The sequence below is a fragment of the Larimichthys crocea genome, chromosome XIX (genome assembly GCF_000972845.2).
Source record: "Larimichthys crocea isolate SSNF chromosome XIX, L_crocea_2.0, whole genome shotgun sequence".
In the NCBI taxonomy this organism is placed as follows: domain Eukaryota; kingdom Metazoa; phylum Chordata; class Actinopteri; family Sciaenidae; genus Larimichthys; species Larimichthys crocea.
Window position 1 is genome coordinate 11,479,585 of NC_040029.1, and position 24,952 is coordinate 11,504,536.

At 38.9% G+C, this 24,952-nt stretch overlaps 1 protein-coding gene across 1 annotated transcript; it reads left to right on the forward strand.

Annotated features, from left to right (window-relative positions):
* The first annotated feature begins 1,410 nt into the window (after nt 1-1,410).
* pde6d (phosphodiesterase 6D, cGMP-specific, rod, delta) lies at nt 1,411-18,604 on the forward strand. The gene is made up of 5 exons (XM_010755150.3): nt 1,411-1,773; nt 8,884-8,972; nt 10,815-10,940; nt 15,575-15,680; nt 16,934-18,604. Exons 1-5 carry the CDS (start codon nt 1,724-1,726, stop codon nt 17,013-17,015), a joined length of 453 nt encoding a protein of 150 aa, XP_010753452.1. The 5' UTR covers nt 1,411-1,723; the 3' UTR covers nt 17,016-18,604.
* The last annotated feature ends 6,348 nt before the right edge of the window (nt 18,605-24,952 follow it).

Here is a 24,952-nt window from a genome sequence, read left to right on the forward strand (position 1 = left end):
GCCCAAAGTCACAAAGTCATCATGTATTGGGTAATAGTATTAATAATTATCATTATTAATACTATTACCCAATACATGATGTTTCTTGACTGGCCTGAACACTCAACTCATCTCTTACCTCTTCCCATCTTATCCCTCTCATATCCAGATGATGTATTGCTGCTTTGACTATAATCTGTATTCTTTCTGTTTTAGATTTAACATCTGCGGTCGCATTTATGACTCCTGCTATGAATGTCACCAACCTCTTTTTCTCCTCCAACATTTTCTTTTCAACTTCTTGTACAATACTCATCACTTCACACATCACTTGTTTCTCTTTATTCTGTTGTTTGCCACTGAAATTCCCTTGTCCCGCTCTCTTGGCAGCTTCAGCATAAGATACTTTTTCATTTACTTCTATCTTTTGCACAGTTATTTCTCTCTTCATAGCCTCACATCCCCAGTATGCTACACTATGTTCTCCTCCACAGTTACAGCATTTTGGTTTCACACCCGTCCCACATTTCCCATATTCATGGTCCCCTTCACACCTAGCACACCTTCTTTTCCCTTTGCATTGGTTAGCAATATGTCCATATTCCTGACATTTGAAGCACCTCGTTGGTTTTGGGACAAATTCTCTCACATTATATTTTACAAATCCAAAATAAAGTTCTCTTGGGATAGCTCTTGCATCAAACTCTACCACTACTGTTTCTGATTCTTTTTTCTCAGGTCCTCTTGTCATTCTTTTAGCATCTTTAACTGTTGTATTTCTCATTCTTAGATTTCCCACTAGATCTTTTATGCTGATACCAAGGGGAACCCCTGTTATCATTCCCTTACATCCGTCATTTCTCTTCTCTCCAACTTTCACTGTTTTTGTAACCTTCATTTTTCCTGCACATTTTCGGAGCTTTTTCTACTTGTGTTTCTGTGTTACACCCAATTAGCAAGTTCCCATCTCCTAACACTTTAGCATACATAACTTCTCCTACTTGTGCTCTGATTATTTTTGTGATTTTTAGTGGATCCATTTTCTTTACTCCCCCTTCTCCCTCAAATCTCGCCACTATATTAAGTGAACCCTTCTTCCCACTCTTTACCTCATCTCCCTGCCCCTCACTCTCCGTGCCTTCCACACTATCTTTATCTTCCTTCTTTCTCTTTCTCCCACTTCTACACCTTCCTCCTCTCCCCACTTGCTCCCATTCACTTCGCCCTTAATCAATCTCATAGTCCTCTTCACTCATCTCCATACAGTTGTTACTATCTCCGTCCACCTCCTTTCTCTCCATTTTACACCCGCTTACAGAAAGCAGTGTTAGGGTACCGCTAACGGACCTATACAGGCCGTCGGCCGATACCCCCACAATCTACTCACGCACCCTCGCGTCGGGGACACTGCAGCGAGTATAAACCCCAGTGTGTTGCCCCTGGTGACGCGTCTCTATCAGTTTAGCCCCACCAGTGCTTCTCTATGATTGGCTGTTAGGATTAAGACCGTGCCATTGACTGGCTGAGCGAGCTGTCTGTTAGTTAGCAAGGTATATTAAGCTGATTACATTATCGGATTAGATTTAACCTGCAGTCCAACAATATAGACTTAAGTACACATAGTTTGTGCTATTTTCAGCGAAGCCATAGCTGGCAGCTAACGAGCTAAGATAACAGCAGCCGCAGTTGTTTGAGCAGAACCCGGGTTTTCAGGAAGGAGGAACGAGAACAGACGCTTTCTGACATGTCTTCAGACGAAGACAGGGCCAAGGAAATTTTGAAGGGCTTCAAACTGTATCCTTTCTGCTGCTGAGGCGGGCTGCTGGTGTGCGAAGGTTCCATACACAGTAATAGGTTTAGGCTTGCTGTCTGTCCTCTTTAATCCAGTGTGTCCTAGCAAATATGGTAGACTGCTGGTGACTGTTGTTGACTTGGTGCAGGTTAGCAGTTGTGGCTAGCGTGTCAGTTTTATTTCATCTAACAACGTCAGCTAACAATCACAGCTGATGTTTGTCTTTGTTCGTTGTGACAAACAAAATGTCTATGTTGCTACGAATCTAGATCACGTTTGTTCACATGTGATTGAGGGCCTGACATCTAAAATGAGTGGCCTTGCCTTGTGGCTAACTTGCCTGGCTAACTGCTTAGTGCGCTTGGTGTGCTGTGTGGTAGCTGTAATGTTAAACAGTGACATGCGATGGAGATAACGTGAAGAATGATGCAGGCTGTCAGATAACCTGACTTGCTGTTAGTAAGCTCTCAGCTCAAAGTAAAAGTCAGAAATGTTGCTAGCGTCAGGTCTGTAACTTGGCGTGTCTGCTGTATGTGATGCACACAGTGGAAGCTGTCAAACACAGGCGCGTCCCTGTCTTGTATGGAAGTCCTGCCACTTTAATGTGTCATCCTGTCCACCAAATGTCGCGTATGCTTTATATTACTTGCGATCATTTTCCATTCAATCGTACTGTGTTCGTATTGTACTTGTCCTTGACCAGCAGGCCTCCAGAATGTTGTTAGTTTGCTGATATTGTCTTTATTAGTGTTGTAGCAGTCATTCATCTTTACAAGACTTGTCTGGTTGTGTTTGCTTGACAAATTAGGGTAAGACCATCTACAAAATCCTTTTTGTATATAATTTCATTTAAAGCAGAACTTTCCAAAGACCAGCTGTCGGCTCTGTTTTTATGCAAACTTAAACTTAGAATTTAAACTGTGGGGGGAAAAAATACTTTGTTGGGCCATCTTAGATGAAATAGGCAGGGATCAGTTTTGTTTTCATTCTGTGTTGTGGACAAAGTGACAAGAGGATCCATTTCTTACAAACATCCATTAGCCATCAAGCTGGCCACTCACTTTTTCTGAGACACTAACTGCAGTCTGTTCCCTTGTCTTTCCTTAACACTGAAAAATTAATCTTCTCGATGAGTGGAGTGTATCCTTGTATCGTTGTAAGCTGCTGGTCTGAGACCATCTCAGCCTTAAGATACTTTCAGGAAATGGGGCCCTGCTGAGCCACTTAACTCTCGTTGTCAGTAGATAACCTTGCAGTGTGGTGATGATGCAGAAGACTTGATATTTGTTTTTATAATGCTGGGGCATATGTTGTTCTATTATGTTTTAAAAAGCACAGATGGAGCTACCAAAAGAATGAATGCCTCACTGGCTGATGACTTACCCAATACTGTATACCCTTACCTGCATTATATATGCTCTCACTTACCCATGCATATTCATAATACTCACCATAGTGTATATATCTGAGCTGTAGTGTGTTCATATTTATACTACTGTCCATACTGGACTTATCTAGCTCACAAGGGTCTACATGACATATTTTGTCATCTCTCTATGACAAAAATTCTTCAATGTGCCGACCATATATGCCGACAAACATACATGAACACATCTTTGTATGGCATCAAACATAATATAAACAGAATCACATAGGCAGTGTGTTTTATAGTACACATGTGCCTTGAAGTCAGTCCATCTTAGCTGAACAGGACTATTGATTAATATTAAACCTTTATCACACCTGAATATTTGACATTTTAGACCAGTTAAGATTTTCAGTCCCCCACGGCCTTTGCTGTGCCTTTAGAAATGGTTGGGAGGGGGTGCTTTTCATGGAATGGAGCTTCATGTGACCATGTAGGACTGAATTAGATCCAGTAATGCCTTCTAGGATGAGCAGAAGAGCCCTGCAGCATGCTATACTTATTGCAATGAAGGCTCAGAGCCTTCCAGTCACTGACAACACAACCATACATCTTTTAGCTTAGCTAAGATAAAATGTTATTTTTGTTATTTATATTATACATTATAACTATGTATGAAACTTTTTCCTTTATCGCCCTGTATACAAAAGATGGTCTAAGTGTTTGTGTATAATTCTTGGTAAGGTCAGGCCTCTTGCTGTTGTGTGGTAATACCTAAATCCATGGTTTAGTGGAACAGGGATTTACTACCGTCTGTCTACTGTACAGCCTTTTTAAAGCCAACGGAGAGACTGAACCACATCTTTTTCTTTAGACTAAGGTTGCTACCAAACATTACTATCCAGAATCCTTAATAACGGAACATGAATAAAAATAGACCTAGAGTGCCCATGAACATTTCTGTAAACTACTGCAAAGATAATAGACCATCTAATGTGGTGAAGTTTTCTCTTTTTTTAGTCAGTTATTCTCTAGAACAGAACAGAGCATTTACAGCATCTCTAAGAAGATCCCACACAAGCAGTAAGACCTATTCAATATAAAACATTCTAATTTAAAGTCAGGCTGAATCTGCACATGGTTTTTTTTTCTCTTTTTAGAGCTACCTATATAAGATGGCCATTTGTCATTTTAAATGTTTCGGTGGAGAGAAGGAATGAGAATGCAGGAGTTAAAATAGAAGATTCTCTGACTTTGCTATGTCTTCTGAGTCAGAGTCAGAGTAATTGGTACCAGATTTATCATAGTGTTCTGAATAGAAAACTTTTGGTTTAGCCTGGCAAATGTACACTTACCTTAACCTGCAGTTTCCAATCAAACAGTTATCAATGTTTGAATAACCTTTTGTAAGAAAGTGGTTTGACTACTTTCGAAAATCTTTGTCATCCGCTGACATAAGGTAATGCAAAAGGATTAGCTTCACTAGGTTACTGGTGGTGGTACTTTGCTATAGGTACTTGGCCAGTAAATGGGATTTATTTATTAAGGTAAGGTTGGGGCTCATGTTGTGTTGTGGTGTGGTGTGGTGTGGTGTGTGTAAAGGCTGGGGCTATTGTTGTGGTGTGGTGTGTAAAGGTTAGGGGTTATGGTTGTGTTGTGGTGCGTAAAGGTTGGGGTTAGGAAGCTGCCTGTTCTTTGAGCCATTAGCGCATCTTTAAAAATAAATGCAGACTAAACAGTGACAGCAGCTTTCCACTGGGGCCTCATTAGGTGTGTGTGTGTGTGTGTGTGTGTGTGTGTGTGTGTGTGTTTTGACAGGTTTATATATACACAGCCTGCCCTGAAGAGGCTGTGGTGTGGTGATGTTGGAAGATTTTTAGAAGGGACTCCTTTCAGTGCCTTTGTCTTTATGGAAGTTCTGCTAAAACACTGCATGTCTTTGTGTCTTCTCTCTTTTTTTTTTTTCTTTTTTTTTACAGTGACCTGTGTAGAGATTTAAATTCTTTAGATGAGCAGACCTCACAGTATGGCCTGGACTTTTGTGCAAGGTCGATGTAAGAGATTGGATTTAGTTAGACTTGAGAGGATTAGAGAAACCATTCAACTCAGCATGGGAAAGCCAGAGGAAGATGTGGGGGATGATGCACAGGTGTCTTAAATCCATGCCATACATGTGCTGTACTGGTCTTAAGCACCTGATAGGTGAATTATTAAAATATTATATCATCATCATCATCATCATGAAATAAACAGTTATATACACTATAAACACCTTTCAAGTATATGGATATGCAGGTTGCATCATTTCACAGAAATAATTGCACTGTACACACAGTGTGAAGATGATGTCACATACACACACAACCTACACACACCTACAACCTACAACTACTATTGGTACTTGGCAGTGTTGGGAAGACTTTTTTTTGCTGTTGTTGATGCAGATGGAAGAAACAAACAGCTGCATAAAGTGAGACAAATAAATCCAAATGAAATAAACTAATTAATGTAATTTTATAAATTCCCTTAACATTTTGATCAGGTAGATTATGCGCAGTAGTTTAGAATAGTGTATTAGTAGTCTGTATACAACTTTATTTTCCTCACTAATGCAACAGTATGCTAACATGGCAAGTCAGAGATCATCTGGGAGTCTTGAGCTTTTGGAGCTGTGTGTTTTGAGGCAGTTAATGATGGTAGTGAGGTGGTATGAAGGGCTTCGCAGATGGTGTGGAGTCAAATGTGTGTGACACTAAGTAGTGTCTGAGTGTGACAGGATGCTAAGTGGAGAATCATGTAGAACAAAGAACTGTGATATCGAATTAGCCTTACTCCACTTTAGTTGGTATTCATCTGTACTTCTGTCTGTCATCAATGACCAAACATTTCCTGAATGCAACTTATGCTTTAATGAATTTATGTGGTTGCTGTGGTATCAATCTAGAAGAATGACACTGATTTAAATAAAACAACACATAGTGCAAAATGATGTGGCTTGATCATTAGTACAGTACTGCGCTGGCCTGACAGTTTATTCGTAGCCACTGGCCAAAAGTTAATGTTTGAATGTCAAAATGGGTAAAAGCTACAAGAAAAACAACGTACGAGCATATTTAGTTGAAAAGTTAGTCCCACTCCTGCAGCCTCTCTTCTTACCTTACACACAGAGTAAATAAGGTTGTATCATGTGTATTTGTACAAAAACTTTGTTTCTGTGGTTACTTTGATAGATCAGTAGTACTGGCAATGTGTAGCATTGATGTTGCGCATACTTTCCGTGAATATGGCCCCAGAAGTGTTAAAATGGTTGTGATGAGAAGCTGTAAACTCAGTGACTAGGTCCTTACACACTCTGTGATTGACAGTTGCATTGTGTTTATAGTGAATGTGGAGGTCAGGAACAGCTGACGAAATGACAGACTGATGGGACAGCTAATAGCAAGAATCACCTACACAAAGGCTTCTGCAGTTTCCTCTTTGTTACAAACTGTTGTCCTTGTTGTCACCTATAAGCTAGCAGGATTTCTTCAACCCTGGCTGAATTTTGTCCAATATGGCTTTATGAAGCATGATTTTATTTGCTGGAGTGTTATACTTAAGTAGGGCTGCACGATATGGCCTATAACCAATATCTCTATTTTTAAGCTATATCGCGATACACGATATATATCTCGATATTTTTATTTCTCCTGTAAATCACCATGAATGTTATATTTAACCCTTTGATGCAAAAAATAATATCAGTATGATGATTCAAGTAGACCCTTCTATTAGATTAGTAACGGCTGCGCCGCGTTTTAGCTGCGTCCTCTGCCCTGCATCAACTCACACCGGGCGCATCTTGGCAGTGTAGCAAACCGGCCATATTCACACGAGATCACGAGATCATGCGAGAATCCTGGACGTATGCGAGACGTAGCATATGTTCATTAGCTACATTGTTGAGATCTGTGCATGTGGGGGCTATAATGAAGTACAGGGGACAATCATGCAAACATCAGACAGGTTTATATGAGTGCAGTTATTTAGAATTGAAGACAAAGAATAATGTTGTCACACAATCTTTCTGTTTGAACTTTAGCTGGATTTCTACCTCCTTCTGTAGTGTATTGTGAGCTTCAGTGTTTCTCTGTTTGCCTCTGTCTCATGTACAACTGTCAGTGAGGTGTCTACAGTAGTGTAAACAGATGTGATTACAAGGTACACTATTTAATGCATGTTATGTATGTCACTGATATTTAGATATTAACTTCAGCACTGTCCTAGATGTTTGAATGTCTGTATATAGAGTACTTTGCAAAAGCTTTAGGTCGGTGTGAAAAAAATACTGTAAACTAAGAATGCTTTCAAAAATAGAAGTGTTAATAGTTTATTTTCATCAATTAACATGTAATCCCAGAAAAACTTGATGTTGAGATCAGGGCACTGTGGGGGACTTCTTGTTCTTCTTTACTGAAGATGTTCTTATTGACATTGGTTGTATGTTTGGGGTCATTGTCCTACTGCAGAATAAATTTAGGGCCAATCATATGTCCATCATCCCTGATGGTGTTGCATGATGGATAAGTTTCTGCCTGTATTTCTCAGCATCATTAATCAACACAATCTTGCCATGGTGTATGACCTGTGACGTGTAATTGTATTCCACAACCTCAAGTTGGTAGCAGAGTTTGGCTGTTCCTCACCCAGTTTTCAGTCTCATACACAACTGTTTCTGTTTCAGTTAATGACTGTTTTTCAACCTATATGTGGAATTGATGACCATTAGCACCTCTTTGGTATATTTGGTTGACCATACACCTGACTATAATCCTACAAAATACTTTGCTTGAAAGAATTGATGCTGGTTTGGAGGCTAAATGTAGTAACGCGAAATATTGATTTTGATTTCTTTTGTTTGCTCACTTTGCATTTTGTTAATTGATTTGAAATTATTTATATTTTTGAGACCATTCTTAGTGTCCAACTTTTTTTCAGACCTGCCTTAGACTTTTGCACAGTACTCTATATCTGCAACCAAGGCCTACATAGTTGGTTCATATATTCTACAGCTCTGTAGCTGATTTTGGCAAATTGAAACCTCAGTTGGTTTAGAGTGTACATTTAGAGCCCTGCTTTGTCTGGAAAAAGAAAGAGGTCCAGCAAAAAAAATCTTTTGTATGACATGCAAATGCTACACAGACATCAATGTATCTTTGATGACTATCGTGCAAAATGTCAAATATTACAGAATCACCTGGATAGCGATGCCACTGTTATTATGGGCAGCATATTGTGATAGTATTTTTTTGTGAGTTTACCGATGGTTGCCAGTTCAAATCTCTGTCCTTTCATGTTAACCTGAACAGAAGTTACTTGTTCCATTTGAATGACTGTGGGCTGATTAGCATTCCATCACAGCCTCATCCTACCTGTTCCTGAGGCCTGGAAATGAAATGAGTAAACAGTTGTATGGAATGTTTTTTTACTAAATAATATTTAGTAAACAATATTATATAGAGATAGTATTTATTTATTTATTTATTTATTTATTTTATATATTATATATATATATATGATATAATAATTAATATATAAATTATATTATATATATATATATAGATATATATAATAAACCCACACACACACAGAATATTATATAATATTGTTTGACAATTTATATCTGACTAAAACCATTTTAATTTCTAACTTTATTAGTGTATATATTCTTTAGTCTTGTTGTTGCAACTTAACCTTTTTCTGGCAGAAACTGGATGAATCTTCGAGATGCAGAGACGGGCAAAGTGCTGTGGCAGGGAACTGAGGACCTCTCTGTTCCAGGAGTTGAACATGAAGGTACAGTCAAACTTAAAATCACACACATATACAGATTAAGTGGTATTGTGGCAGAACAATTGAAGGCTTTAAAATCTTATTCTCACTAGCTTGGCAAATATTTCCAACAGTCAAGATAGCATATGTTCATTAGCTACATTGCTGAGTTCTGTGCATGTGGGGGCTGTAATGAAGTACAGGGGAAGACCATACAAACCATTTGACAGGTTTATATGAGTGCAGTTATTTAGAAGTGTGGACAAAGATGAATGTTGTCACACAATCATTAAAGTATTATCACCCAAACCTTTCTGTTTGAACTGGATTTGTTTGATATATTTCATCTTTCATGCACCGTTCTTTTTGTAGTTATCTACACGGATTCAAAGGTTTATTTGTCATACAGAAATGTGTGTGTTGTGAAATGCAATGTGACGTGCTGGACTCATGTAAAATATAACAATATATTAACAATATATGTAAAATGTTCAATTTGCAGGAAACTTATACAATAACATTTAGTATGCTCTCAAGTGCAGAATGTGAAGGGCAATGCAAATATAAAACAATAGACAATATCACAGACAATATGTCAGACAAGGCTAAGGATTAAAGGTAAACACAGTCTTACAATGCAACTGACATTTTGAGTACATGGACATATTTCTTACTCCCAGATTAGTTGGTTGGGTTTGTGACGGTTCCCTGTGTAATTGAGTGTGTGAGCTCCAATACCCAGCTGATTGGTGGAAACCCCTGCCCCCCAGTTAGGGAGAGTATAAAGCTCCACCCATTAACTCTCTTTCTCCCTCTCTCTCTCTGGCAGGCTCCACCCACCTCTCCAGGCTGCCTCATGGTTTTTTGGTTTCTTTGTTCTCAGGGCACATAATATCTCACATCTACACATTTTCACTCATGCATACATGCACCTTCACCACTGATTAACACACCCCATTGTTTCCGTGGTTTGTTTTTGGTAAAAAAATGTTTGTGTTGTTTAGTTCTTTACAATAAATCACTGCAATTTTGGCTTTCAAGCCGTGTCTCCCTTTTATTTTTGTCATGGCTCTAGAGCCGGGTCGTGACAGGTTGAACAGGGATATCTCTGGTTCCTTCTTTTTTCATTGGATTGATTAGACTGCCCTAATCAATTGACCACAGCATCTTCCAGGCTACCATTTTTGAGGGAATTAAAAACAAGGTGGTATTTATTGATGCAGGTTTTGTGCAGGATGTCCTGTGTTGCATGACCATTCAGTGGTCTGCTGTCTTCTCACATCACCTTTCAGTATCAGCTGGAAACTCATATGAGGTGGTACCAAAAAAAGTACCAGGTAATATCCATAACGGAAAATACTTGCCCGGTACTATACAGTGGAAAATGGCTTCAAACTCTTTATGTACATAAAGTTTTTATATTTTACCAGTTTAACTATTGTTAGTGAAAACTGTACAAATGATCATACATATTGTGGACAGAATAAATGATGGGAAATGCCGCAAGAAGCTCTGATATCAGCATTTTATGTGTTTTTACTCATGATCATTACTGAACAAAAAAATCATGATCTGTAAAAGAAGTTAGGGGTATCCACTAATCAGATGATCGGCAGGTCAATCCCTAGCTCCTCCAGTCTGCATGTTGAAGTGTCCTTGAGCAAGATACTGAAACCCAAACTGCTCCCGAAAGCTGTGTGTATGAATGGTTAGCTCCTAAAACTGATGAACAGTTGGCACCTTGCATGGCAACCAATGCCATCAGTGTGTGAATGGGTGAATGCCATATGTAGTGTAAAAGCACTTTGAGTGGTCGGAAGACTAGAAAGGCTCTAATTCCATTGTATTTTCTCACTGTCTCTCCAGCTCGTGTCCCAAAGAAGATCCTGAAGTGTAAAGCAGTGTCCAGAGAGCTGAACTTTTCCTCCTCAGAAAAACTGGAAAAATTCAGACTGGAGCAGAAAGTTTTCTTCAAAGGACAGTGTCTAGAAGGTAAACTGCTTACAGGGGAAAAAACCCAAAGTTACTCAGTTAGCGGCACAATGGATCAATGTTATGTTTGTTTGCTTAAACACAATGTATATTCCTGCCAATGGCTTCACACTATTCAGCTGATCAAGTGGGGTCAGTGATGTGCCAAGAAACAGAGCAATGTGCCAACAAAGGCAGGGAAGACAACTGGTAACAGGTTAAGATGGATGCAAACACTGTCTAAATTGTCCAAAAGTGGGCTTTGCAGATGTAACTTTTAAGGAAGGAAATGCCTTATCGACTGGTCGATCTTTGAAACATTACCTGTAGATCCCGAAAATAATAGAAAAATAATTACACAAATACATTATGGCTGATTAATGTTCAGTTTTGCAAGCACCTCTCTTTCTCTCTATCTTACGGAAGCTATCTTACGGAAGCCATGGATTTTTCTTTTTTTATGTGTCTTGATTTCAACCTACAAAAGCTGCCACGAACGGCTTCCAGTCAAGTAAACAAACTAACGTAAAGTTAGTTAGGCTACGGAAGCCGTTCCTGGCAGCTTTTGTAGGTTGAAATCAAGAGGAACACATTATTAATTAATTCGTTATCACGAGAAAACAATCTTTGTTATATCGAGATAACGAGATAAGTAAGAGTGCATAGATGAAAAGATGAAGATGAAAAATCCAGCGTAACAGGCGGCATTAAATTGACCAATAAGATCTACTGGCACATTAACTCTCGTAAAATTACATTTTACGGCATGGCGGAGGCTCAGAGAAAGAAGTCGAAAACTTATCATTTCCATGAGGAATGGGAGGTGGAATTTATTTTCACCATGGTGAAAGACAAATGTGTTTGTATGCTGTGCCACCAAACTCTAGCGCTGTCTAAAAGAGGAAATCTGGAGCGGCACCACAACACCAACCACCACAAATTCAAAGACAGTTTCCCCGCCAAGAGCGCAATCCGCTCTAGGAAAGTTGCTGAGCTGAAAGCGGGGTTCAAGGTCCAGCAGTCACTTTTCACAAAACCTGCTGCTCAAAATAAGGCTGCGACTGAAGCTTCATTCCGCATTAGTCACCTTTTGGCTAAACACAAGAAGCCTTTTACAGATGGCGATTTATTCAAGGAGGCAATGGCCATCACCGCAGAGACGGTTTTCAGTGGCTTCAAAAACAAAGAACATCAAAACCGCGTTCCGCAGTGTCCAGCTCGGCCCCAATACAGTTGTGAGGAGGGTCGAGGAAATGTCAGGGGACGTGGATCGAGAAGTGCTAAAAGACTTGTCACACTGTGAATATTTTTCACTACAGTTTGATAAATCCCTCGATGTAATGGACACAGCTTAGCTGGTTGTATTTGTCAGGATGGCGTTCCCGGACTCTACAACAAAAGAGGATCTCCTCACTCTTTTGCACTTAAAGGAGAGAACCAGAGGTGAGGATATTTACAACACATTTAAAAAATATGTCCGTGATAACGACATCTGGTGGCAATTACCACTGATAGGGCCCCAGCGATGCGCGGTACGCACTCTGGATTTATTGCACTGTGCCGTAATGACCGTGATTTTCCCGACTTAGTGAATTATCACTGTGTCATTCACCAAGCAGGCCTTGGCGGGAAAGGTCATGAACTTTCCTCATGTTATGACTCTGGTGGTCAAACTGATCAACACGATTAGAGCAAAAGCATTTCAGCACCGCTTATTCAAGGCGTTATTGGATGAGCTTGATGCCGTGATGGCAAAACTGAACGCACTGAACAACGTGCTCCAGGGAAAAGGCCGACACCTGCCCCACATGATAAGCACAGTGAATGCATTCAAGGCCAAGCTCGGTGTTTGGAACACACAACTGAAAAACGGGAGGCTGACACACTGGTGGGGTGACATTTTCTCAGGTTGGGAAACCTGGAGAAAATGTCACAGGCCATCGGTGACAAGGGCGCTTTTCACCCTGAGCAATACTCTGTTCACCTGGACAAAGTGGCAGGCCAAGCTCAGTTCAGTAGGCGTTTTGGTGAATTGGACGTCATGGAAGATGTTGCTGCATTCGTCTTAAACCCATTCCTGACCATTGATGTGGAACAAGTAGCAGCCAAATTTCAGCAGGTATTTGCTCTGCCTAGTGGGGTTGACATGGAGATGGTTGATTTGCAAAATGACATTGAGCTGAAAGTAAGATCAGGGGACAGTAACTTTTTGGGGACTTTTTGGGGACTCAGCAGGGAGAAGTTTCCTCTCCTCACCTCATGTGCACTAAGAGTGAGTGCCTACTTTAGATCCACTTACCTCTGTGAAATGACGTTTTCACAGATGAAAATAATTAATTCAAAGTACAGGAGCCGCCTTACTGACAAACACCTCACAGACTGTCTCAGACTAGCTGTCAGTAGCTATGAGCCAAACTACAAAGCGCTCACAGACAGTATTCAGTCACAGCCATCTCACTAACCTGGGTGAGTAACATGCCAGTTTTGACATCTGATGGCAATGTGAAAAGTGATGATGCATAAGATGGTACATAACTGCACTGAGCTTATTTACACTGACTGAGAATTTTGTCAAAACAGTTCTATGTTACAGTGTTACAGTTCTATTTTAATAATAATAATACACTTTATTTATATATATATTTTCTAAAATGCTGATGTTATGTAACTTGTATGAAGCTTGAGTGGATAAGCATAACACTGCATGTGATCTAATTGTTTACCATAAACAAAATACTGTCCTCATAAGTGGAAAATTCCACAAATTCCACATTCCTTTTCTTTTTGTGTTGAAATGAAATTAAAAAAAAAAAAAAAAACTTTGAATTGAAGTTGATGTGAAGCTATGGCCAGTTTGATATGCAAGTTACAGTGTTTTCTTTGTTGCATTAATTTGAACGTTGGACCAAAGCATTTCATGCAATTCAAATACAATTAGCCTGAATAAAAGGCATCAAGTTGGAAGTACAATCTGGGCTGTCTTTTTTTTTTTTTTTTTTTAACGCTTCAATAGGTAGATCTTGCCTCTAACCAAGGTGGAGGTCAGGGATCTTGGGCTTAAAAAGGTTGGAGACCACTGCCTTAGACTCATTTGTTAGAAGCCAATGCATGGGCTGTAACTCATTAGACTGTTACGCAGTGAGTGACATTTGCTGACAGCTATGATGGGGTGAATGACAGCCACTCAGCAACAGTAGGCACCATTAACAGTTGCATCATGGCATCGAAACAGACTTTGTTTGTCGTTTGTAGTGTTCCATGTAAATGTTTTTTACTACTTGAAACATCAGTATCAGTATGTTTTTTATTGTTTGCACATTAATATGGAGGCTGGTCCATTGTATTTGTATTCATTTAAGTAAGTGAAGTTATTTCTCTTATTTCTCTTTTACTGTTTTAGATTGGTGGGGTGAGTTTTTATGTCACCTTGTTTTCAAAGTTTACTAAACATTTTTTAGGAACATGCTGCATCTGTTGCATTTATTCATGTACTTCAGCATGTTTTCCTCTTAAAATGCAACAGACTGTTACATCACCACAGATCATGTGAAAAGGTTAGGAATCTCTCCCTCAGAGTTTGACAAAAGAGGGGCCCCCAAACTCTTAGAAACTCTTAGAAACTCTTAGAACACACACTTTAACAATAGATTTTTTCTCTTCACAAGTTCGTCATAATGACCAGGATGGTGGCTCTTAAAATGGCAGATTCAATTTGTAGTGTTAAAGGAATGTGATTTGGCAAAGTGATTTATAACACCCAGGGTCATCCTGGGTGTTATAAATCACTTTGCCAAATCACATTCCTTTAATCCATTCCATCATCCTGGTCATTATGACGAACTTGTGAAGAGAAAAAATCTATTGTTAAAGTGTGTGTTGTTCAATAGAAAATAAATTTGGTACTATCCTGTTACTGCTTTTACTTTCCAGTATTTTTCTCCTTTTAGTGGTCAGTCGGCAATGAAATCATGCATCGTTATTTGCAGCCCCACTCATAACAGCAGATAAAGTATTGCTTATGAACATAAGCACAAAAACGACAAAACAGGAAAAACTCACTAGATAAACATTTTTTTTTAGAGAAAGTTGATTTTAAAAAAAAGGAGCTTCTAGGGTCTGATTAAACAAAAGATTTAACAAAGAAAGGTGAAGGGAAATGTTTTGCAGGAAGCATATTTAATAATAATAACAATAATAATAACAACAGTAGCAATAAGGAATAAATAGTCCTAGGCAGTGTCCTCATTTAGGATCCTAGTTGTCTGGTGGAAGCTCTTGCTGAGTCTCTTGGTGCTGGCCTAGCTGGTTATTATGGGGATCTGAGAAGAAAAGGCTCATCCTCTCCTATCACCAATAGAGCTGTGATATTTTCTAAGTTGTTGTCAATGTTGTCACTTCCCTGTTACTGTGTGTTTGGAGTATTGTCCCTGGGGCCCTACTGTACAAAGGTGAGGTTACAGAGAATCCCAGGGGACAACACACAATCCACACCAACACAACATGTTTGTGTTGCTGCTTTCCATCAGAGAGGGAAACATCTCTCAGTATTTGTAACAGTATTTGGACCAAACGCACTGTATGAAGCAGGAATGGTAGTGATGTTATTGTATGTTAAGGCAGCACTGAGCTCTGTCTCTCTGTGTCTCTCTGTCCAGAATGGTTCTTTGAGTTTGGTTTTGTTATCCCCAATTCCACCAACACATGGCAGTCTCTGATAGAAGCAGCTCCAGAGTCCCAGATGATGCCAGCCAATGTTTTAACGTGAGTCTCCACTCAGATTGTAATTTCTCTGTTATGTCTTTGTACTGCTCATACATGCACTGTATCTGTATTTCTCAATCTTACACAGCTGTTTTAATCAAATCTTATGCTTCATTAAAAACCAACATGCAGTGACTCAGAAATGACCTGTAACTAACAAAACAAAATGTACAATACATGTTAGAATTAACCTATCCAGTGTTAACTTAATGCACCAATATTATAATAGTGATTAATGATGTGATATTTTTTAAGGAAATATTGGCCAAATTTGTACAAATTGGGAATATCTAAAGAATGATTCCAATTTATTACAACATGGGTCTTATTTGCATAGTCTTACCCATCATTTGTCAGTACTAATACATTATTATAAACCAATTTGATAGCTGAGATCTGAGAATACAGTAACATCAACACAATGAAGTCATGTAACTCAGGAAACATGAGCAGTCAAATGATCAGACGGGTTAGAGAAACTTTAAGAAAGGTTAATGGTGAAATTCTGACCCAATTACAGCATGTCATCGAACCACCCTTTAGGACCGCCCAAAAAATCTGGACTGAAAACTGGTTTTAACCTCTAATTCCTCATTTCATATATATATTATTCAAAGTCTTCTCACATGTTTTCAGCAACTATTTTCCAACATATTAATGTATTTTGAAATAAATCTCAGAATTGCCTTTACATAGACTTTAAAGCCACTGGAATCCCAAATCCACAGCATTCTTCTAACTATGTAATTTAGGCTCTTATGCACATAATAGTGAGCATTCTATTAAGTATTGGAAATTAACTTAAATCCAAATTTGAAATAATTTTGTCATTTAATTAAAGTCTCTTTTCTGATACTGGGTTTGGATTGAGCATGGTTATTCTCAGACATTTATTATGGAAATTGATCAAATCAAATCATGTGTCACACCTACAGTCTTGAGAAGTGGTCTGAACGGCAAAATTAGCTGTTTTTGAACTCAATAATTTTATGCATTTTTACTATTTTAAGACACTTCAGAGGTCTTTAAGATCTCACCATTTACTTTACTTGTGAGTACAGAATTAGAATCACTGACAGGAATGAAAATTACAGGATTATGAGCCCAGTTATAATCAATTGAATTTTCCCTGTAACTTTGACATGTTCTATTGTGTATTATGTATTATTTTTTTCTGGAAGTGATTATATTGGAGAGATTTGATATGTATTTGATACTTAAGTTAACTTTGACATGTTGTCTTTGTATTCCAGTGGTAATGTGATCATAGAGACCAAGTTCTACGATGATGACCTCCATGTCAGTACCTCCAGGGTACGACTTTTCTACGTCTGACCTCTGACTCTACTTTCCAATATGCTGATGTCCTGCCAAGGTCTATAAATAACCAAGGTTAGCTACCATTTGCAGCAGTAAAAACCTCATTGCTGACTTGGGATAAGCACATTTGGGTGAAATCCAAATCAGTGAAGTGAGCTTTGTGTTGGTTGTTCTCTTGTTTTGTCTCAACCTGAAAACTTCTTCTAGACCTTGGGAGGGGATAGGAGGAGGAGGAGGAGAGAGCACCCTGTTGTTTCTTCTGTTCCAAAAACAGCTCTCTCTGTATTTACCCTCCAGACTGTTCTACTGTAAATACGTTATCACTGATCTCTAGTCAGCCAGAGAGCCACTCTGAAATGACACAATTCTTTCTGGTTTCCTAAAATTCTACTCTCTCACTCCAAGGTTGCATTTACTCAGGAACAGAATAGCAGACTTGTAACCTGTTTGATCTGATCATCTTCTTTCTGTCTGAATATGGAAACACTGCTCTCCATGTGTCATAAACACAAGCTGCATGTCAGTGTCAAGGAACGCTGCACTCAGTGTCTCTCCTGAGCTATGTCAAAAAGTCTTCATCGTAAAACACTAGATCAAATTTCCTCAAGCTGTCCCAACCCAGAGGCTACTGTGAAGTCTGTATTTCCTGACAGAGTTTATCATCATGGGTAAACAAAGCTGTCACGTTCCAGAGGCCCAGTAAAATGCTTTGTGTACATTTAAAGAACACAACAGGTGTATTGTTTGTAGTCCCAAATATCCCAAAATTCTGTCTGCTTGTAAAGTCAGAAAATGGTTCTGCCAATTATTCAAGAATTTTAGGTTATACATACATATTCGGACATATTTACTTTGTCAGCCAATAACTTAACTCTGAAATGACCACTTTCATCAGTTGACGAGGACTGCCTGGATGCAGGCAATGTTAATGGTGGTCTCTGTGAGGCCAAGTATTGGAACTACTGATGCTGAGCCTTAGTGCTCTGAAGGACACACCTCTGCAAGTTGCCTCTGAAGTGGGACACCAAAAACAGGAAAGGTTTAGGTGGTAGAAACTGACTACATGACCTAGTGTAGAATACTGGTTTTCAGCGTAATGTGATGGAGGACCAAGAACCCGTTTTATTCCAGAGCTGCTGGTTTAACTGGATTGCCTCGATATATTGTCTGTATTGTTTGGAATGAAAACCTGCACACTGTCACGACACCTGTTTGAAAAGCACTGTGTTTGAGGGACACTGAACAGCAAAGAGGAGGGTTTTTTTTTTTTTTTACATTCATTGATGTGCTTGTTCTTGACTTTCAGAGATGTACTCACATTCAAAATATTCAACTTAAAGTAAATCAACAGGTGTAGACCAAGACATGCATCATTTATTCTCGGTAGTTTATAATGTTTAGAATTTTATCCCAACTAGACCCAGATGTTAACAGCTGCTTGAGGTCTTTAATGCAGCCCTGTCTAGATTTTTAACTTCCTATTCAATTCACTGCGTTCATGTCTTTTTCTTTTTTGTTAGCTGGTAACTGAGCTGTGTAACATAGACTTGTGTTTTTAATATGACAGAAATTGTGGATTAAAGTCATCCAATGTAATAACATGATGTTGGTGTGTGTGTGGTCTTTATTGGGTTACTTTCAAGTAAGGTTATGTGTATGTTGTTTAAAATTGACCTCTAAAAACTCTTTGACATAGTGACATGATCTAGGAGTTTACACAAAGTCACAATTGATTGCATTGTCAAAATGTGCTCACCTGAATCTTGAAGGCTTGTTTGTACTGATAATGTTAACTGATACAAGTAAGTAACCAGCCCTGTGGTTTAACCTAGAATGATTATTCAGTAGATTGTAGGACCTATTTAAGGAAAGATGTCCGTGTAGGTCTGTGTATGTATGTGATGCTGCCATATGTTTGATATGACTTGTGTATTCAATTTTTGGATTTACTTGTGTATAATGGTTGCATAGTGTAAATATATCACCCTTTTTTTTAGTCTTTGACAATATCTCTGAGTCTGGCTTCTATCACCTTGTCACTGTTGTCAAGCTTCCCATATTTGGAAAAATGAAAAAGGAAAAAAAATGCTTTAATTATTAAGTCTGTACATTTAATGACGGAGGGAAAGAATTATTGAAGTATAAATAGAGAGAGATAGAGAAGTCCCCAGCAGTCTACTCTAGTCCTATAGTAACATAACTAAGGGATGACCTGAGCCAGCCCACTTTCACCTCTATCAAAAAGGAAAGTCTTAAGTCTACTCTTAAAAGTGTTGACCGTGTCTGCCTCCCGAACCCAGAATGGTAGTTTGTTCCATAGAAGAGGAGCCTGATAGCTGAAAGCTCTGGCTCCCAATCTACTTTGGGAAACTATAGGAACCACAAGGAACCCAGCGTCCTGAGAGCGCAGTGTTCTAGAGGGGTAGTAAGGTATTATGAGCTCTTTTAGATATGATGGTGCCTGACCATGAAGAGATTTGTAAGTAAAGAGAAGAATTTTAAATTCTATTCTAGATTTAATAGGTAGCCAATGCAAGGAAGCCAAAATGGGAGAGATGTGATCTCTGATCTTGGTTCCTGTCAGAACACGTGCAGCAGCATTCTGAATTAGCTGCAAAGTCCTAAGAGACTTTTTGGAGCAGCCTGATAACAAAGAGATGTGTGGACTAGTTTTACTGCATCCGCTTGAGATACGTGTCTGATTTTAGTGATGTTACGTAAGTAGAAGAAAGCAGTCCTCAAAATTTGTTTTATGTGGATGTTAAAGGATAAATCTGATCCAAAACAACTTTACATTCTTTACAGTGGAGCTGGAGCCCAGGGTGATCCCATCTAAAGTTCAAGTCAACTTTATTGTCAATGCTGCTATATGTACAGGACGTACAGAGTATTGAAATTCCGTTTTCCTCTTATCCCGTGCAAACAGCATAAACATGACATATATATAAAATATAAGTAAAAGATATTAAAAAATTTAATAAAATAGACAAATATAAAAATATATACAAGCTAAAGACATCCGTGTGGCAATATGGCACAGTGTAATGTAAACAGAATTATCAGTATAAATATAAGTATATTTATGGCTATATGGCAGTATGGACAGAATTAACAGTATTTACAGTATACACAGTGAGATATATATCAACTTAGGTCTCTAGAAAGAGTTTCTGGGGTGTTTGGGTCCAATTACAATAACTTCAGTTTTGTCTAAATTTAACATAAGAAAACTGTAGGTCATCCAACTTTTTATATCCTTAAGGCATGCTTGAAGTTTAGTTAACTCACGGTTTCATCAGGCTTTATCGATAAATATAATTGGGTGTCATCAGCATAACAATGAAAACTACAAAATTTCTAAAGAAATTTTAAGTGTGCCTGACTCTGGCCCCGTCACCCCCTTACATTATTACTGACACTGCTCAGTAAATTCAGTATTAATACAACAAGCTGTGTCATCATTGCCTTTTTAATGGGCTCTTATTTTGAAAGACTTGTCCTATGTGTGTGTGTGTGTGTGTGTGTTTACATTTAACTGATTTTAATTAATCGTTTTTATATTCACATTGATGAACATGTACACACACACACACACACACACACACACACACAAACATACATACATACATACAAACAGGGAGTATAAGAGCCACTGCACAACGGAGATCGGGGTTATCCTCGTCAGCCGGCACCCAAGTTTGAGACATGCTGGACGACAGACCACATCAGGAGCATTGAATCTACGGACTTAGACTCCAAACCACAGAGAAGGAACAGACGAACAGCCCAACATCTCAAAAGAAGAATCCGGTGAGCCAGAGCTGGCAAGAGGGAGCCGAGCCAAGGAGGATAACCACCCCCAAACCAGCTGTGGGTCTCGACTAGACCAACCAGAATTCTTTTAGTGTTCATCCTGCCGATGAGAGACTGTGGACATCAGGGACTTTCTGGGCTTTGGACAAAGCCAGGGGCTCTTGATGAAATCCAGCAGTACGGCAGTCGTGAAAGGATTGGATCGACTGATTACCGCTTCACCCTTCCCCTCCCTCTCTTCAAATTGGACCAACCTCAGTAACTCAGCAACAGCCTTCAAATCAGGTTATCAAATCTATTAATATAGGGATAGTGATTTAGAAAATAGGACTGATCATATCTGAATGAATTAAACTGTATGCTTGCCCTTGCTAAACTTTGCAATAAATATATCCACTGCAGTTAAAGATTAAGTTGTGGACCTCACATTTATAACATCTCCTACAGGGTGTAATCATGAGGTATAGTGTGTTCAACATCTAATAAGGTTCTTACAGGTTACTCTAGCCTACAGAAATTATCAGACCCTTGGGGCTCACTGTCCGAGCCACTAAAGAATATCAAAGCAACCACACCAAGTGCACAGATCAATGAGAGGAGAGCTGCCGTGAACGCACGCGGCTAGTGTAGTATTTGGCCCACATGGGCTATTCGGTCAGGTGCTATACTAGAGTAAGCAGGGTAGACGTGCGGATGAAGGCAGTTAGAAGCTAGGCGAATCTCCTCGCCACCAGCTTAAACAGTCCTCTGTACGGTCCCGAGAGGGGCTTGAGGATCGGACCCGTGAGACGGAGAGCTGGACCGGTACCACCTGTACAGGGGTAACTCGGGATCTAACAATATACATATACATATAAATTTTTTTTTACTAATTAATAGCAAAAATTTCTGTAATTAATCGCGATTAATCTATCAATAAATGTATCAATAAATTAAATGCATTTTTCTGAGACTGAAACTTATAATGAATATTTATTTATGTAAAATGATCCAATTAATGTAGAATAAACACAGAGAAAGTATATTTAAATTCATTCATTTTATTGGCTTACGGTGCACATATGCACAGTGCAAATAGAAAAAAGCCAGAATGAGGAAATATACTGACGAGTGCCACACTCCTGTAGTGTAGACTGGGTGTTTTGTTTTGAGGTGATATGTTAAAGTCGTGTTACTTCTGTGGAATTTAAATTCGGATTTGCAAACTGTGCAAATTGCCTTGTTTTTGTCCAACGAGCCGTCGGGCAACTTTTTAAAATGAAATGTTCCCTAAAGGTCCGTCCTTATCCATCTTTACGCCATAGACTCTCCTTTAGTTAGGACAGATCATAGACATATACAGTCGTCCCTCGCTATATCGCGGTTCACTTTTCGCGGACTCGCTGTTTTGCGGATTTTTTTCAGTGTAATTTTGCATGCTTTTTTTTTTTTTTACAGCGTACTGTACAGTATGAACGCAGGGAGAACCGCACATGTGTTCTGCGTCCTGAACCCTAACTAAGGGAGTACTGTACAAAATGCGTGTAAAAAGCTGTATAAAAGTGTGTGGTTAGGGGTTTTACGGCCTTAAAACATGTATAATAATTGTAAAACTTACTTCGCGGATTTCGTTTATTGCGGGTTATTTTTAGAACATATCCCCAGCGATAAACGAGGGACCACTGTATACATAGACGCCTCATTGAGCAGGTTGGTCCGTTGCTGCGATACGTTAACGTGTCCGCCATATTGGATGTGGCAGATCTGCCCGTAAACTAATATAAGCAGGGCCGGTTTTAGCTATGGGCAATGTGGGCGACCGCCCAGGGCGCAGTCTCCGTGAGGGCTTTAAGTTAATGCCTCTTATACACCCATTCACACACACACTAATATATCTGGGAAACAAAGCTCTACTTTGCCACATCCAAAATGGCGGCCGCCACCGGAAGTAAACAAAACCGCGTTAATTGCGTTAATTTTTTTTAACACGTTAATTCTTTAAAATTAATCGACAAAATTAACGCGTTTAATTTGAGACAGCACTAATATATATATATATATATATATATATATATATAATATATATTATATATTATGTGTGTGTGTGTTTGTGTGTGTGTGTGTGTATTAGTCTGTGTGTGTGTGTGTATGTATGTGTGTGTGAGTGTGTGTGTGTGTGTGTATACTATATGTATGTCCAATCCAATCCACTTTATTTATATAGCACGATTTTAGCAAACACAGGGTTTCCAAAGTGCTGCACAATACGATAGAACACAATGAATAACAATATAGAAACACAACAAAACATCAAGTAGATAAATAAAGTTAGAAAACAATAAAAATAAAATAAATAAAAGGCACTAGATAAAATAAATTTAAAAAATAGACAAAAATAAGTACATAAATAACAAAAAGCATGTATGCACATAAAATCAACCATCTACATGGTGTTAAAAGCCAAAGAGAAGAGGTAGGTTTTAAGAAGGGTTTTAAAATGAGACAGAGAAGAGGCCTGCCTCACGTGCAGCGGCAATTTGTTCCAGAGCTCCAGGGCTGCAACGGCAAATGCTCGATCCCCTCTGAGCTTAAGTCTAGCTTTAGGGACAGTCAAGAGCAGCTGGTCAGCTGACCTGAGAGAACGGCTAGGCATGTAGGGGTGCAGCAGCTCAGAGAGGTAGGGTGGGGCAAGGCCATTCAAGGCCTTAAAAGCAAATAAAAGAACTAGCTCTCGAAAGATCTTGCAATACACACCCATTCATTTTTTGGTGTGGTTTTTGGCAAAACTGTTTGCCGAAACTCTTAGAAAAGTCATAGCCATCGATTCCTGGCTGATCCAGTCGTTTTGATACCAATTTTGTGTGTGTGCGACAAAAACTCTGGGAGGAGTAGCAAACCGAAAAAAACACGGAAGAAACAGAAGACGAATAAGTGGAAGAAGAATAAGCCTGAGAGGTTTCAAAGAGTGTGCTCTTTTAGGCACATTCAATAAGTTTAAGAACTAGAAACATTTCTAAAGAAATTTTGAGTGTGCCTGACTCTGGCCCCGTCGCCCCCATACATTATTACTGACACTGCTCAGCAAATTCAGTACTAGAAAATTCCTGCAGAAATTTTGAGACTGACGAGTGGGCTGTTGCCGGGGGTCTGTATTCAAAAAGCACACCTCAAATAGTCATTTTTATCATGTTTATTTAGACACAGAAGCAGCTAGCGCTTTTAACATTAACATGTTAGCATTAGCATGTTACCATTAATATGTTAACGCTGATGCGCTAGCAATTAACATTAGCATGTTAGCATTATCATGTTAACATTAACATGTTAGTGCTGATGCGCTGACGCGCTAGCAATTAACATTAGCTAGTGGCCTAATGTTAATTAGGACTTTGGGCACCCACACCAATAATAAAGATGTAAGATAATAATAGTGTGGGAGCCCTTTTGGCACCCACACCAATAAAACAAAGAAAGATAGAGAAGAACAATACTTTACAGAGCTTGCTAGCTCTGTGAATAGTTGACGAGTGTCGTAGGCATTCGTCACTAATAATAAGACAAAGAAACACGCAGAAGAACAATAGTTGACGAGTGTCATAGGTACTAAAAAAAATATTTGTAGAAAAAGTTGAATAATTTGTAGAATATTAATAGTAGAACTTAGTTAAATAATAGCACAAGATCTTGGTAAACTGTGTAGTTTGATGTCTGTAGTAGTAGGATAAGTAGTTTAAAGTGTAGAAGGATTGTAGAAGGTTAGTGTAGAAGTAAAATGAGCTGAATGTCGTGATATAATTTTTAATAAAAAAAAAATCTTGATTTAATTGAAGAAAATTTTGGTTCATCCAATTTTTGAGGTGCTCTAAACAGTTACACAATCACTCTATAGGACTGCAGTCATCTGAGGACAGCACAAGATATATGTGTGTCATCTGCATAACTATGATAGTTGACATTAGAATTCTGCAGAATTTGACCCAAAGGTAGGATATATAGGCTGAACAAAAGGGGTCCAAGAATTGACCCCTGAGGACATGTCATAGCCACTCGATCCGATTGATTACTTACAATGGTCACAAAAAGAAGAGATAGCTAAGCATGATTTGTTTCCAGAGAAGCCATGAAAGCTCATGGTAATGCTAAATACACCAGCAAAACCA

What these genes read in the sequence shown, in the direction of transcription:
- pde6d (XM_010755150.3), top strand. Translation starts at nt 1,724, where the DNA reads ATGTCTTCAGACGAAGACAGGGCCAAGGAAATTTTGAAGGGCTTCAAA. An exon ending in ATTTTGAAGGGCTTCAAACT is followed by an intron (nt 1,774 to 8,883) that starts GTATCCTTTCTG and finishes TTTTTCTGGCAG; the next exon opens with AAACTGGATGAATCTTCGAG. An exon ending in ATGCCAGCCAATGTTTTAAC is followed by an intron (nt 15,681 to 16,933) that starts GTGAGTCTCCAC and finishes TTTGTATTCCAG; the next exon opens with TGGTAATGTGATCATAGAGA.